The sequence below is a fragment of the Sparus aurata genome, chromosome 13, assembly GCF_900880675.1.
Source record: "Sparus aurata chromosome 13, fSpaAur1.1, whole genome shotgun sequence".
In the NCBI taxonomy this organism is placed as follows: Eukaryota; Metazoa; Chordata; class Actinopteri; order Spariformes; family Sparidae; genus Sparus; species Sparus aurata.
The window spans coordinates 5,868,846-5,884,611 of NC_044199.1; the positions used below are offsets into that span (position 1 = coordinate 5,868,846).

The 15,766-nt window shown below is 42.9% G+C and overlaps 1 protein-coding gene across 2 annotated transcripts in view; it reads left to right on the forward strand.

Annotated features, from left to right (window-relative positions):
- Positions 1 to 1,582: 1,582 nt before the first annotated feature.
- gabrb4 (gamma-aminobutyric acid type A receptor subunit beta4) overlaps positions 1,583 to 15,766 on the forward strand; it is a 54,277-nt gene continuing 40,093 nt past the window's right edge. For both annotated transcript variants that reach the window (XM_030438052.1, XM_030438053.1), the window contains exons 1-2: positions 1,583 to 1,903; positions 3,773 to 3,867. In XM_030438052.1, coding sequence (XP_030293912.1) covers positions 1,824 to 1,903; positions 3,773 to 3,867 — 175 coding nt within the window. In that variant the 5' untranslated portion in view covers positions 1,583 to 1,823. The remainder of the gene's footprint in view (positions 1,904 to 3,772; positions 3,868 to 15,766) is intronic.

Here is a 15,766-nt window from a genome sequence, read left to right on the forward strand (position 1 = left end):
CCTGAAGAAAACCTCCTCCTCCTCCTCCTCCTCCTCCTCCTCTGTATAAAACACAAGCTTGTGTGATTCTTGAATTGTGATGTTGCGCGTTTTTGCGATTTCCAAGCAAAGGATGTTTGTGTTTTCAAAGCACAGAAGAGACTCGTGATTAAATACATAAGAAACAACAAAAAAAAAAAGAGAGAGAGAGAGGGAGAGATTGCGCGTGTTCATGTGGCGTGCGCGCACGTGTGCCATGCCATGTATGTATGACTGTGTGTGGGTGCGTGTCTCTCTCTCTCTCTCTCTCTCTCTCTCTGTGTGTGTGTGTGTGAGTTTCCAAAAAAGTGGAAGAAACGCACGAGGACGCATCGGCACACACTCGCAGCATCCTAATGGCTTTCAGAGAGAATAGACAGACAATTCAGCGCATGAACAGGCTGTCGCTAAGGAATTCACCTTAGGTGTCCCCCCACCCCCCCTTCTCTCTCTCTCTCTCTCTCTCTCTCCCTCCCTCTCTCTCTCTTTCTCTCTCCGCCAGTAGGACATTATTTTAATTTCAAAAACTCAAGAAGTCAAAAAAAAAGAGAGAGAAAAGAACTCGAGAGGAAATCAGAGAGGGAGGTTCTGCTCCATCATGTCTCTCCGGACTGTTGATCCTCAGTCATGTGTTGATTGTTTCCAGGAGGAGACGAGCGGAACACATTAACTTGCCCCCAAAACGCCATTTAAACTCGGACAGCGGAGACAAGTGGACTTTTTTTTTTTTTTTTTTTCAATTCCCAAACAGCATCCTCCGATATGAACCCCGGCGTTGTGATGATACACGCACTGGCGTGTTAGTTGCCATCCATATTTCTCGGCATCAAATTGTTTTTTTTTCTTCTTCTTCTTCTTCTTCTTCTCTCCTCTCTCCAGCAGAGGAGTGATATAGCCTGCTCTGACGTCTGCATCAGATATTACCCAGTGCTTTTTTTTTTTTTTTTTTTTTTCCAATGTGCATTTTCCCCTCAGTGACTTTGCGCTGATCTACATCATCATCATCAGCAGCAGCAGCGGCGGCGGCAGCAGCAGCAGCAGCAGCAACGGGAGGGGAAAAAAGAAAAAGAAAGAGAGAAAAGAGAGAGGGGGGAATGAAGATTTCATTTCTCTTGTTCCCTCTGCGCCCACCGCTCCCCTCCAGCCGACCAGCGTTCCCAGCTCAAACAAATATCTTTTAACAACATCACGTTTGTGGAATAGTCTGGCGCCGGAGCCTCGCTGGAACCATGCCTCTTCTGCAGATTTGGACTGGGAAATTTCATCCGCCGATTTGATCACCGGGAGGCTGCTGCTCAGTCATTCATGCCAGTGTTTGTTTTTTTAAGGGGGAGAACACTTGTCATCACTTTTAAAAGTATTGTGTATGCCGTTTTTTGAGCAAGATGTCTGATCTCCTGGTGTTGGTCGAGGGGCTCTGTGACCTGCACGGATTTCCATAGCCGGGGAGGAAGAAACAATACAACAACAAAAAAAGAAAGGAACCCCCCTCCCCTCCCAAAAAAAAGAAAGAAAGAAAGAAAACAGAAAAAAAAGAAATCAGCGGGGGCCAATTACACGATTTCTTTTTCTTTTTTTTTTTTTTTTTTTTTTTAAGCAGCGAGAAGCTTATTTTAATGAAGACATCGCATGTGTAGATGTAGCCTAGTTTATTCGGCATTTTCTTTTTTTTTTTTTTTAAAGGCAATATAGTTTTTTAAATTGCCTCTTTTTTTTGTTTTTTGTTTTACTTTGTGCGTTTTTTTCTCTGGAGGACCACTGGACTGGTTGGATTATAGAAACTATATCTTAAGGATTTTGTGGAGATGTTGGGTCGTCAAGAAGATAAATTATGTGGAATTTCCTCTGCTCTGGCGGCTTTGTCCTTCTTCTGCTTTGTTCAAAGGTAAGAGGAGAAAAAAAAAACGTCGCTTTGGAAAAAAAAAAAATGTAAGAAAAATAAATAAATAATAATAAAAAAAAACCTTTCACACCCAACAGATGTGATCACCTCTCAGTGGGAAAAGCTTGAGATGTGACAAATCGCATTAAAGGGGGGACCCGGGCCTACTTATTAGGGGCATTGCTGCCGATATAATGCTCTAATAGACGGAGCTGTGGCGCGCGCGAGCGTAAAAACATGCGCGTGCACCGGATCAAGCCTATTGTGAAACGTAACCTACTCCCGATATGAAAATGGGGATACTATTATGGGGCTGCTGTCAGTGCGAGCCTACCCCCTAAATGACAGCCCCCCCCCCCTTACAGCAGGCTCAGCTGGTGATTGGACGGATGGAATCAATCAGCCACAGATCGATTGATTGCAATGATGTGGTAAGCAGCCAGATGTAGATGATGAGTCTACACCGCTGGAGACGCTCGGCCCCCTCTCAAGCCTGCTTTTTAAAAAAAAAAATTATTCTATAGGCGCAACAAAGAAATAGTCCTACACATATCAGCATCTCTTATTGAATATCAATCAGAAATCGGAAAAAATAAATAATCCCAGCAGGTCATCATCATCATCTTCATCATCACCATCATCGTCACCACGCTGGAGCAGTCAGGGTGGTGTGAGATTTACAGTTTCAATAATCTCCTCTCTGATGTTTACAGTATGAATTACAGCAGAGTCACAATCTCCTGATCAATCCCTTTATTGTTTTATTGTGAAAGGCACTCACACACATCCCCTGTGGCCTCCTCCTCCTCCTCCTCCTCCTCCTCCTCCTCCTCCTTTCTCCCCCCTTGTCTGCAGTAACCTACAGCCTCACTTATGAGATTTAGGTGCTCACACAGAACTGGGTCGCACTTTTTGTGACATTTTGATCCCATTAGAACAACCTGGAATCGCAGCGAGAGAGAGCGGGAGAGAAGAGGGGCGTAATCCTGTACGCGTTCCAGGTGTCACCGATGCCCCCCCTCCCCTCCTCCTCGCCGTGATGCTCTCAGGTGTCGAACCCACAAGTCCTGGAAGCGGCCAGCTTGATGAACAGCTGCACAACCTATGAGCTAATTGAACGGTGCTTTCCCTGGCAGAGCCGAGGGGGGCTCGTGCTCCTATCAAGGGAGACGTTTTAACCCACTTCCCTCCCCTCGTGCCCCCCTCTCCACACACTCATTCGCACACCCTGTTGGTAATAAGGAAACCTCAGCTGGTGAGCTGGCCCCCCCGGCTCGGTCAGGTGATGCAGGTCATGGCACTGATGTTATAGGTGTCAGTCAGAACTAGAGCAGACTATATGCCGCTCCTGGGGATAGTCTGCCTCCCGACTGCGTGATGGGAGGCTGTGTTGTAACATAAAACATGAATAAGACTGGGCTCACTGACGCTGTTCCGAGGGACCGGCATCGATAAAAATGCTCGACAAGGTGTATCATCGTTACGTCTACTCAGACGATCAGATGGATGTACTGTAGGTGGGGCAAAAAGCTGGACAGTGCACACACGAGGCACGACGGCACGAGAGTCTTTTAATGTCACATGAATACATCGTAACCTACAAATAATGACATCTACTAGCTGTGTTTCTCATTGTGAACATTACATTTCCATTTGAATCGTGCTGTTCGGCGCTTTTAAGTCGTCAATGATTAAAAAAATATGGGATTCATTGGCGTATTTATGTGTTGGGTGTTGATTAACGCATCCTAACTCCTCGCCATGTTGACGTGAACCTCTCCAAATGTTCCATTCATGTTCTAAATGTTAAGAAAGCAAAAAAGACGATGTGTGGTTGTTCGTCCTCTCACACTTGTGGTTTCTGCCCCTCAGCTCCTCCACTGGAAGCTCCGGAATGTCTGTGGCCAAGACTACCGTGGACAAGTTGCTGAAGGGATATGACATCCGACTAAGGCCTGATTTTGGAGGTACGGGCTGTGGCTGCGCTTGTTTTTTTTGGGGGGGCGGGGTGGGGGGCTCTCGGGCTCTGTTGTCGAGGGTATTTACGAGTCAAGGTGTGCACACAATGATCAGTCACTCTCCCCTCCGCCCCCCCGGAATCCGTCATAGCGTTGGCCTCGTGGCAACATATCGGGAACAGCTTTGATGTGACTGCTACCATGTCATTACTATGCATCTATTCACATATCGAAGATGGCTGCTCCTCGAGGAAGTAGGGCACACATGGAGAAGAGCAGTCAAACACTGTTTTTTTTTTTTTTTTTTAAAAGCGGTGCTTTTTTCTGATTAGAGACGTTTTATGGCCTCTTTGTATCGCATAGAAGCGTTTCCGAGGATTTGATTTGCAGATCGGGAAAAAGCCCCTTCTGCCCCATTAACTTTGATTGGTTATTTTGATAATTGCTGGGAATAGAAGGCGTGGGGGACGGTCGTTCGCGTGTGTCATTTGGGTTGATTGTTTTACTGAAACTGTTAAACCAGAATAGATTCAAAATTGTTCGATTTCTGAAGCGCATACCATCCTGTTGCTAAAGGTTTTTGCAAAGGATAGGTCTACTTTATTAAAGTCAACATACATAAAGTGTTTATGATATAATATATAATATGGCAGCTGAACGTACGATGTACAGGCTCAATTTGGAGATGGTGTTTCTTGTTTTCAACGTTTTCACAATAGGGGCCTGGTCGGTGCAAGGCCACTCGCTGATGACGCCGTAACTCAACGCCGACTGACAGCCATTGTGACGGCTCTGATTCAGTGCAGCGTATTCATTACAGCACCGGCTTTATTATGCCTGCTGCACACATGTATTCAAAAGTTTGTATTCCCAAAAAGCTTATGGCCACTTACTACAGTCGCTGTCTGAAAAACAAAGAACAAAAGAGGCTTTTTTTACTTCCAGGGCATGTGTGATGTTATTTTAATGAGAGCGAGGAGCACAGTAGAATGTCTTTGTGTGTGTGTGTGTCGCCACTTAAATCTGCTCCCGCTCCAGTTGGGTCGGCCACAAAAAAAATCTAGCACATCTTCAAATGCTAAAATCTAAAATGTTAAAATGTGTTTTTTTTTTCTTTGCTGAAACATGTGTACAGACGTGACATTTAACTCGCTGAGGAACATAAACTTTAAACGAAAGGACGGCAGAGACAATGCGGCATGACTCACCTCAAAACATATCCAAATAATGCTACGCGGCCAGCTTATGTGTAACAAAAGCGAGACCGCGTTAAACGAAATCACGTAGTGATTACATGATACATGTTGATGGCCATCGCCTCAAGAACGTTACATCGCCTAATTCACTGTGGCAGTTTGGCTTTTGTCTGTATTGCTAAATGATATACTGTGTTGAGAATAGAGTTTCAATTTAATGCTAGATGCAGACATACATACATTTACATTTTGTGCACATAATTTGGCCGTTAAGTATGTGCAGCGGACACAATATATATTATGTTTTAAGTGTATATGATTCTCCAGTCTGTGTATAAATAGGCTGCAGGCAGCAGCTTGTCAGTCCTGAGACTACACCACACTTGATGGGAATGAGAGCAAGCAGTGAAAAACGTATAGCAGGTGCGGCTCCTCATATAACCTTCCACTGGTGGGGTGCACTGCCAAAAGCAGATGCTTCCATGAAGGTTTATGTGCCAAAAAGCGTTAGCCTGATGTTAGCCATTGTAAAAAAAATTAAATGTTATAGTTAAGATTACGTTGTTCGTTCTGTGTTTTGGAGTGCTGCCATTTCAGAGACGTATCATTGATTCAGAGGAAGCTGAATGTCTTTGTTTCTGACAGGTGAATCAACTTTACAGTGCTCGACGGTAGTTACGAACGTTTCACATTCAAATATGTTCAATGTGCAGCCGATACGAGCTTGCGAGCCACCCGAGAATGAAAAATTCAGTCATTAATCTACTCAACCCCATGCTGATTTAAAGTCAGGTGAAGGTTCTGGTACCCACAACACTTTTTACCGAGCTTCACACAAACAGCATTGCAGCATTCACATAAAGAACTGCAGTACCTGGGGATTTGTTTTAAAACGTAAAGAAACAATCAAAAAACCCGCGTAGATGCACGCTTTATGCCGTAACCTGAGCCTCGCAATAAATGTAACTGCACGCAGACTGCAACGACTGTGATTGTCCTCTTGGTAGCATCATGTTTTTCCGGTTACCCTCTGTTGCTTAGCACGCGGGCTAATATGAGGGATTGTGACATGTAGCTTCCCCAGTAAACACACCAACCAACCTGATTGGCCGGCTGCTGTCCTCCGCAGCCGCTCATCGCTTCCAGAGTGTCTGTTGAAGCGGAGGTTGTGTCGCAGGCTCTGCTCAGAGCCTTAAGTGCAACCATGAACCCAGTTGAGTCAGCTAGCTGCAAAGCTAACAGAGCCAACGGCCAATGGCACCTATTGTTAGCTGGAGTTAGCAGTTATTTTACCAACAAAGCAAAGCTTCCTGTCCATCAGTAAATCATAGAGGGAAAAACCAGAAAACATTTTCTCGATACCATACCATCCACTTTCAACATAGTAGGTTGTGTGTGACATAGTTCTGTCAAGCTACACACTAATGTCTTGTGCAGGTTTGTATCTGACCACCTGAGTTACACAGGGCAAGAACAGGGGGTTTAGGCTGCAGAGTTGGAACGACAGAGGCACCACTCACCCTAGTGCATGTACCACTAAATGATTTTGAAGTTGTTATGTTCAGGTAAAATAGTTTCATAATGTTGCTTTAATTATGAGCATGAGATTGGATAAAAAATATACAGTATACTGTATGTTTCTGTGTAGACAAAGAGGCAAATTGCCTTAATTACCCTTTTATCTCAAAAGATTTCAACAGCTCTCTCTACTTGGAAATGTTTGTTAATGGATGCGATGATGGATGCTTAGATATTGGTTGGTTATGGCCCCCTATTGTCTAGCAGCCTGTAAATGTGCTGGAGTGGGTAGGGCAAGTTTTACAGAGTGAGCATCCCAGGCACAGAGTAGCTGTGCTTCACCCTCAGGCCAGGGAGCTGCAGTCCATCATGTCTTGATATTTCCAACATCAGTCAGCTACTTCTGTCGTGACACAACTGCTGACGACCCTCAGCTCTCCCGATTCAACAAAGAGGGTTTTAATTTGGCTCGATGCTGGACACTTAGCGTGGCTCCTAACTGTCGGGCCAACACCCATATTTGAAAATGAAAACTAGCTGAAAGGGATACGCGGAGGGAAAAAAATACTGTGGTCTGAATTGTTAGAAAGAGGTTGCCGAGAGTGATGCTGAACGATTTTACTGATGCACTGTGGCCTCACCACCAGTATATCCAGATGAAAAGCCTACAAAGACCCAAAGCAGCAATCGTGTTATTCTTGAATTTCTTTGTCAGGACTAATGCATCATTTACGAAAGGTTCATGTATCTCTTTTTCTCATTATCCTTTTACTTGGATTACAGCTGTTGGATGTAACTTCCAAACAAATTGCCCATGGTCATAGAGCTGAGTCATAGACCGCAACCCCCATATAACCTGAATGATGCATTACTTAGATTTTGATTCAGCGAGAGCATTGCAGACCCAGATAGGAAGTATGTTTTTTTGTGGATAGCACAAATGTTTGTTTTTTTATATTTTCTCTTTAAACACATTTGCTGTTTTTGATTCATTACACTTCTTTGTGACATTGGGTAACTCTGTACTTAAATTGTTTTGGAATAATTAAACTGATGCACACAACTGTTACTGTTGATGCACTTCTACTTAGTCAGATACCTGAAATGAAAGATATCGCACACAACCTTTGTCATCAACATGAGCTCTCTGTCTTTTAGTTTCACTTTTGGGATGTATGTTGACGCAATGTTGAGGGTGGGAAAAAATAGGCTTAAGTCTTTTTCAAAATGGCTCGTTGATGATGTCACTTCAGTCAGTGGCATTTTAGCCGTTCCTATTATCAGCACATGTATGTTTGCTACTTTATTTACTATTCAACTCCAATGGAATTAAGTTGATACACACGCTTTCCCATTCACCCACCAACTGACTATAACTGCATTACAGCATTACAGTAACGTGATGTCATTTTCCAGAACATACCAGACTTGTTCTATTATCTATCATTTACATTTTAGGGCATTTAGCAGATGGCTTTGTTTAGTATTTGTGGTGGGATGGAAAATTAAGGAATCTTATTACCTGAGGGAGTTCATTGGAATGACCCTGGGTACTGCTGTATCGCTTGTCAGAGGTGAACAAGCTGAGGCTGAGGTTGGTGTTGTAGAGATGATGCAATGATGCTATGGGTGGTTTTAATTACCTGTTGCAGAGCCAAACCATGATGTTTCCAGGCAGAATGCTTTCTCCTTTGCTCCTCTGTGAAAGTAACTAAAAAGTTCATTTCGTCTCTCCAAATGGAAATTATATAGATGTTTATTTGTATATAGAGTAGGAAGTGAGAACCAATCACAAGTGGTCATTCTAGACACATTTCTTTGACAGGTGATAACTGCTGTAGTTCATCTGACTGAATTGGCGTAGAAGATTTTAAGGAGGAGCTGGGCACCATCAATGGTCTTACTGAGGATGCACATATATTCAGAGGCTACCTTACACTTTCACAAGCTGAGATTGATATTTATGCCATAAAATGGAAAGGAAGAAATGGGGTAGTCCCACAGACTGTGGATCACAGCACCCATTGTATGAGCCCAACAATAAAAGGCACAAGGATTTATTTTGGGTACAGCTGCCCAGTGCACAGACTGCCTTTTTTTTCAGCCAGCCAAAGAATCTTTCCACTGATTTCTGCTCTTCATAAGGAAAAAGGTCATCATCAAAATCACCTGGTGAGGTAGTCAGACTGTTGGCCCTTCATGGCAAATCGTTGGCCACCCTTGAGTTAGTGTTAGTGGTACCCTGCCACACTATTTTCCCGTAAACAATACAGTCTGCCGAAAGATCTTGGCGGTAATTTCACCCGAGGGCAACAATAGCAGACAACCTTGCAAACCTGGATCTTGTGAGCAAGAGTCTTTTAGAAACTGGGCTGTGCCTGAAAAGAAACAAGCGTGTGTCCCAGGCACCTTCTGTAGTGTGTCGTTGGGAAACGAAATCTCTCAAAAAGGCCTTTTTTTGAGCTCAGGTCATGGAAAGCTTCTTTAGCAAGTTATCGGATGCCTTTTTGACAATTCTGACTGCTGTACCACCGTCCTCAGAATGATGCATCTTGTAAACTGGCACAAGATCTGGTCTGATGGTCTTCTATTTACCTCAGCTGTCTGCATATTACGATGCAGATAATAAGAAAGTCTTGCCCTACATTGCCTCCTTCTATGGTGTCAATGCAATGGAAACCAACTGGTTACAATCTCTGTGGACCTTTATGATAAGTACAGACTGTAAATGTGTGATGAGCTTGTTCAATGAGAGTCGCTGCATCCTGTCCGTGGCCTCTGGTGGGGTAGAGCAGGCGTACCAGTACAGCTATATGTACAGAGCGAGTAAAGGGATTGCAAAGACAGATGCACTGAGCCGCTTACTTCTGCTATATGCACCTGCTACAATGTGTATGCCCCTGAGACAATGTTTTTTTGTTGAAAACTGTCACATGAGCTTAAACAGCACAGCTGTTTAGACATTGGATAGAGGAGAACCCAATCCTGTCCTATATGTCCAGTGTTGGCACCAACAGTGTTTGTGGTGATGCATCCTTTGGGGAATGGTTGTTCCTCCCTGTGACTGATCATGGACAAAACCGTGTTGAAACGGCCAGGTTGAAAAGATGTTCCCAATCGTTACTAACGTTAACAGAAAGGTAGAGAACAAAGTGAAATCACCTTCTGTTTTGACCAAAACACAGAATGGTTCCACCAACTCCTTACATACCTAAGAGTGGTCTGACTTTGAACATCATTCAAAAGGCAGATGTTTCTTATCTGTCCCTTGAATTGTGAATGCTCCCTCAGTGTGGATTGATGACCCCATCACAGCAATGTGTTTGCCACCCATGGCTTGCTCAATACTGCAGTTACAGGCAATGGGACAACATTAACCTGTGACCTTTGTAGTAAATTCATGAATGGTATTTGTTATGTGAGTACAGCTTGCTTGGGAACATCTAGGCCATCTTCTTTTATTTTTATCAGAGCTTCCGGTGGCAGCACCAGTCACACAACACTGTCGGCACCAGTGGACCTGGACCTAGACCGGAGACCAGCAGTCAGTTCTGTCACAAGCTGTAGATGTTAAATATGTATTGTGTGTCCAGGGTGCGTGAACAAATATGCAAATGTCTTTCAGTTCATCACGAGTTAATTACAGTTTAGATAATCATTGTGCTCCTTTACAAAATTTCACTGCAACTTTATTTTTGTTGTAAGCAAACAGATTTAATTCAAGAGTGATCAAGACCTTGCTTCCAGTGATTGTCGAGTTGTCTGCCAATACGCGACAACTACAAAAACGGCCGCTCCTGCAAAACTCAGCCCACCTTCACACACGGCGCCGCTTCACTGACACGCGGCCTCGACACGTACATGTTAGCTACGGCGGGATGTTCTGCTGTGTGATGAAGTGGTTTTCATAAAAGTGGTGACCCGTAAAATGTATCTGAATAAATTAATAAAGTAGAGTAATGAAATACATGACCTAGCTAAAATCCGTTTTATAAGAGGCCCATTTAATTATTAACCAGCCTTTCAGTACATTTACAAATATGCTGTTACCTTGTAGTAGATGATTATTTGAATAATTCTAAACAAGCAACAACATTAATGATTTATGGATGTTTATTTTCGACTGCTGCAGACAAGCACGCAGCTTTGAGCACTTAAATACGCCTAATAACCAGTTTTCTAGAAGCATAGTGTAACCTGTGACGTGATATTTCAGGTTCTTCTTCGGACAGATACAGATGTGCGTTTCCTATCCATTGTCTCCTCCGTGTGCATGTAAAGACATCTATGCCACCACTCATAATACACAGTTATTTTCCAGAGTTAATAAAATACTTCCCATGGCCATGAAGCACTCGCTGTATTGTTTATCCGTCAGCAACATCAGTGACGTCTGTTCTTGAGCGACGTTTGTCCACATGCATGACTTTTACTTCTTTCTGCATGCGATCCGGTTAGATTATATTATGTTTGTCTGCGTACTTCTGCCATCAGGAGTCATGTCGAGCTGTGTTGAGCACGGTTTGTACTGCTGTCCAAGAAAAAAGGGCGGGGTGATCTGACAAAGATTCTTTTGCCATTACTGATTTGCTGCACGGGAACCGGACTCATATAGAGTACTGGGCAGTTTTGATCTCGATATTAAAGAAAAAAATCCAAATAACACATGTGATGTCCGGTCAGTTGGAAGAGATAACAGCTCAGTTCTCACCTCAATCACGCATTCGTCCTTCTGGAGGACATATTTCAAACCAAGCTGTCATCGTCACGGGAACGGGTTTAACCAAGCTGTCATCGGCATGGGAACGGGGGGTTTTTTATGATCTCAGCTTCCACAAGTTACAAAGCATGAAGGGTGACATATCACAAATTCTGCGAACACGCCATTCTTCCTGCTGAGCCTTATCCAAGTGCAGGGCATTCAAAGAACCCAATGATTAACATGCACTACAGCATTTACGGATACATACGTAGTTAAATGTGCTTTGGACCATACAATGCATGGCAAAATATGTGCTCAGATACAAGTGCTGATCATGAAAAGCATAGAGTGAAGCTGAACCCCCTCCTTCCTCTAAATATAGTTGACAAATGTCCAGGGGGTAGTCTGAGGCAAGCACTTTTGAGATGGTGACTTGAGGATGAGCTCGTAGTCCAAGACAGAATGTATTTAAAATCTGCCAACTCAATATGGGCTGCGCTTTAGTCGTTTTGATGGCATATTAATGCACACAGAAAAAATAATATGCTATATTTCTGACATGAAGAAGCCACCTGAATTTAATTTAAAAATATATATTAAAACACTGCAAATAAAAAAAATCATTAGTTACATCATTAAATGGGAGTTGATACACTGAAGACTTATTCTCCCCCTGATCGATGCACAGTACGTACCACAGCGTTTAATGTGAGAGTTCAACTTGCACTAGATGCAACCTCATAGGGAGGATGACTCAGCAAAGGGCTGAGCGAGAAGGCTGTTTACCTTCTTTCACAACATTAGAATAACAAACATAATTGCATGTATGGACTTAAAGGATAACTTCACCCAAAAATGAAAATTCAATCATTGTCTCCTCACAGAAAATCTGAAAATCTGGTAAAAGTTTCATAGTCCACAGAACATTTTTGGAGCATTCTCCTAAACAACTGAAGTCGATAGAGACTTTTTTTTCATAATTTGTAATTTTACAGTTTAAATATAATTCTACATAAAACTCAACTGACATAATCCAAGTCTCGAGATCTTTAATTGATCTGAAAAGGCATTATTGACACCCTGGACGTTTGGTCAAGCTTGTGCACCCACTTCGAGGTTTATGCTAACGGTTTTAGCTTAACAGTTCCCGCTTTAACAAAGGTGTAAATAACGTCTTTTGCAAATGTATGTTGATGTGTGGATCTTTACCCCTACTTTATTCTTTTGGATAGCATGCCAGCTATCCGCAAAAAACAAACAAGTAGCACTATGTCTCCTGTAGCAGACATTGTTGGTTTCCTGTCCTTCTCTGAGTTAGCTGCTAAATGCTGCTAGCGACTTTTTAAATCTCCCACTTGTGGGTTTGCACACATCCAGTCCTGCCGCCTCGCTGAGTGACTCGTTTTCAGCACTGACATCGATTGGCCACTGCTGACTCGGAAAAAAGAGATTGCAACCAACTGAACAACCCTCTTCTTATCCTCCCAAGGCTCCTCTCCATGGCAGACTCATTCTAATAAAAAAGAAAACAACGATACATGCATTAGATACAGATTTGATTGTATTTCCTCACAGTATCCTACAAGACAAGAGGAGGGTACACGTAACGCAACATATACTAATTGAATCACCGTTTATGAATCATGCTGTATGGCGGTCCTGATGTTGCAGTCAACAGAATTCCACATATAATGTACAGCTTCTCCAGAAGTCCTATTTGTAGTTCATGTAATGTATTGGGCCGCTTCGTACTATTCAGCGTCTTTGCAGTCGTAGTTGATTATGTCAGCGTTTGCAGTGTCTTTCTCTCTTTCCCTATACTGAACATGGAAAATAATTTAGATTATCAGCACAAATACAGTTCTCTGGTGCTTTCCTAAGCTACTCTCCTTCCTTACTTTGTCCTTGTCTGGTGTAATAAACAGTGAAACTGGCTTACTGTGTATTAAATAGCACTCTGTCAGTTGTGCAGCAGAGAGAAAATGAATTTCCCAGAGCATATTGTAGACGTGCATAAACAGGATGACAAAGAAACTGGAGAGCCTGTAAATGTCTAACAGAAGGTGCTGTACTGGGGTAATTTATGAAGTGTTGTCAAATGGCGGAGATGGCCTTGCAGATTTTAGAAAGTCCACGTGACTGCTGAAAAATTGCAAGCGATAATGTGTGGTGTGATTATTTGGGATAACTTTTTGAATAAAGAGCTTCAGCATGGAAGAAAGTTTTAAGTATTAATAAAACATGCGTGTTAACAGATGACAGTACGTCCTGTCCGAGGAAGTGTGATGTCACAGCAACGTACAGCTCCACCGAGAGTAAAACAGGAAGGATGAGAGTGGTGATGGAGGTGGAGCGTCCCTCGGGGCGTTCTCTGGGGTGTTGTGAGGGAATCAGTAGAGATGATCCAACAGCGTTTTGTTCCTGATGCCGACTGCGATACCTGAACTATGACTGTTTGATGACCTGGCTCAGGTAAAACCCTTTTGCAAAACATGAGCAAATACATACAGATGGACATACTTTCTTTTATTATCTAGTTTGACAGTCACTCATAACTGATAATGAACGTGCCGTTTATGGGTGCATAGTTGCAGACAATTGTACGGGACATTGCTGGGAGGTAGCAGCGTACTGTTTCTAATGAATAAATGATTTAGTATCTGATCTGCAAATACACTTGTTGACTTGCTGATTACCGATGCAGCCTTTTCTAGGCAGCATCGGAGGCATTTCCTACGCCGGTATCTGTATCGCAACCACCAGAGATATCAGTTTTATATAATAAATTGATTTTTGTCGAGTCGTTTTATGCAATTGGACTGCCGACATGAGGTTCGGTTCGGTTTAATTGGTCGTAAGTTGTTATTTTGTTGATCAACTTTTAATATACTGATACATACAGTGCATATAAAGTACGTGCCGATCTTTCAATTCACAGTCCAGAATGAACCAGACGGTATTGATTTCTACTTTCGTATTGACTGCTGCAGCATCCCACACTTTATAAAAAGGTGAATACGGTGTCAGCTACTGCTTTCTGAAGGAGCTTTTTGTAGGCTGGAGTTGGGCCAACAGTACAAACAGTAGCTGTTGTAGCCAAACATACTCGTCTGCTTCTTCTTCTTCTTCTTCTTCTTCTTCTTCTTCATTCAAGAAACTGGAAAACATGACAACATAACACAACAAAAAAAAAACATGGAGCAAAAAACACCTCTGAAACACAATAGAACAAAATATACTTTACATATGTAGCCGAGCTATTGAATTACATACATACATAATGCTGTAAAGTTGCCCCAGCTGTATTTCTGTTATCGTTTCCAGTTGCATTGTGGGTAATGACAGCACCTCATTTTGAAAAGCAGTCGATTGGTCAAGCATCGCCCTCTCACGACACCGTTGGACTATTGGACTATTATGGACAATTAATCAAAGTCAATACAGCAGAACAAGGGATGTCACATTTTTCTTCCCCTTTTAAAAAAACAGGCATTACCCACAATGCAACCTAGCCACTGACTGACATCACTGGAGGCAACTCATCAGATCACACGCAGCTTCCTCTGGAGCCACAAAGGGCTTTATACTGCCTTTTTAATGTGCAAAACATGATGATTCTGAGAAAAAAAAGAATATTACTAGCTTAGAATTGCCGTTGCACAGATTGTACATATACGGTGAATTGTCCATTTACACGCTGACTGTTACTGGCCACCTCAGCTCACGATCAGATACCGCTAATGCACAGTTTATTGAAGGTCAGGTTGCTTCCATAACTTCTCATGATACAATTTTCGTACCTCACCACAGAACAGCTGTCTCTCACGGCTCCGCTACGGCTGGGCCGAGCATCCATCACAATGTATTGTAAAGGAATTTCGACAGGAGCCTTTTAATGGTTCCAACTGAAGGAGCATTAGCGTACATTTTGCAGTTTAACGATCTCGAAAAATTAAAAGGCATCGATAGGTGCCAGGACCACGAGGATGGGAGAGTCTGGCTCTTATCAGCGAGGCAGCTCGTGGCCACAACTGAAAGCACCTGATCTCTGACGATGGGCGGCTTTCGTTTTTTCACCAGTCTGATGCAGCTGTGTCATCAAAGTATGGTCACCTGTCCCTGTCTGCTGTATATATATACGCAGTCTGGGTTTTACTGATCTCATTTCCCATTGACCTAAATGAGTCCCAGCTGCAGCTTGATCTTGTTTGTAATGGAAAAGCAGTAAATGTAGCCATGAAACTGCAGATCAGTTGCAGTGAGACCGGTGAGTGGAATAGATACTTAATTGACCGAATATGAAAGGGAGAGAGTAAAAGCATGAGCCACGATACTTTGTATTCACTTTCTGATGCACAGCACTGTACATAATGTAAGTGTAATTGATCTAAGGCTATCAGGAGATAACAGACTAAATACTTTTTTAACATACATGCGTGGCTATCTACAGAAATCCCGTCCAACACTATAGATCCGCCCTCTGTGAGCGCGG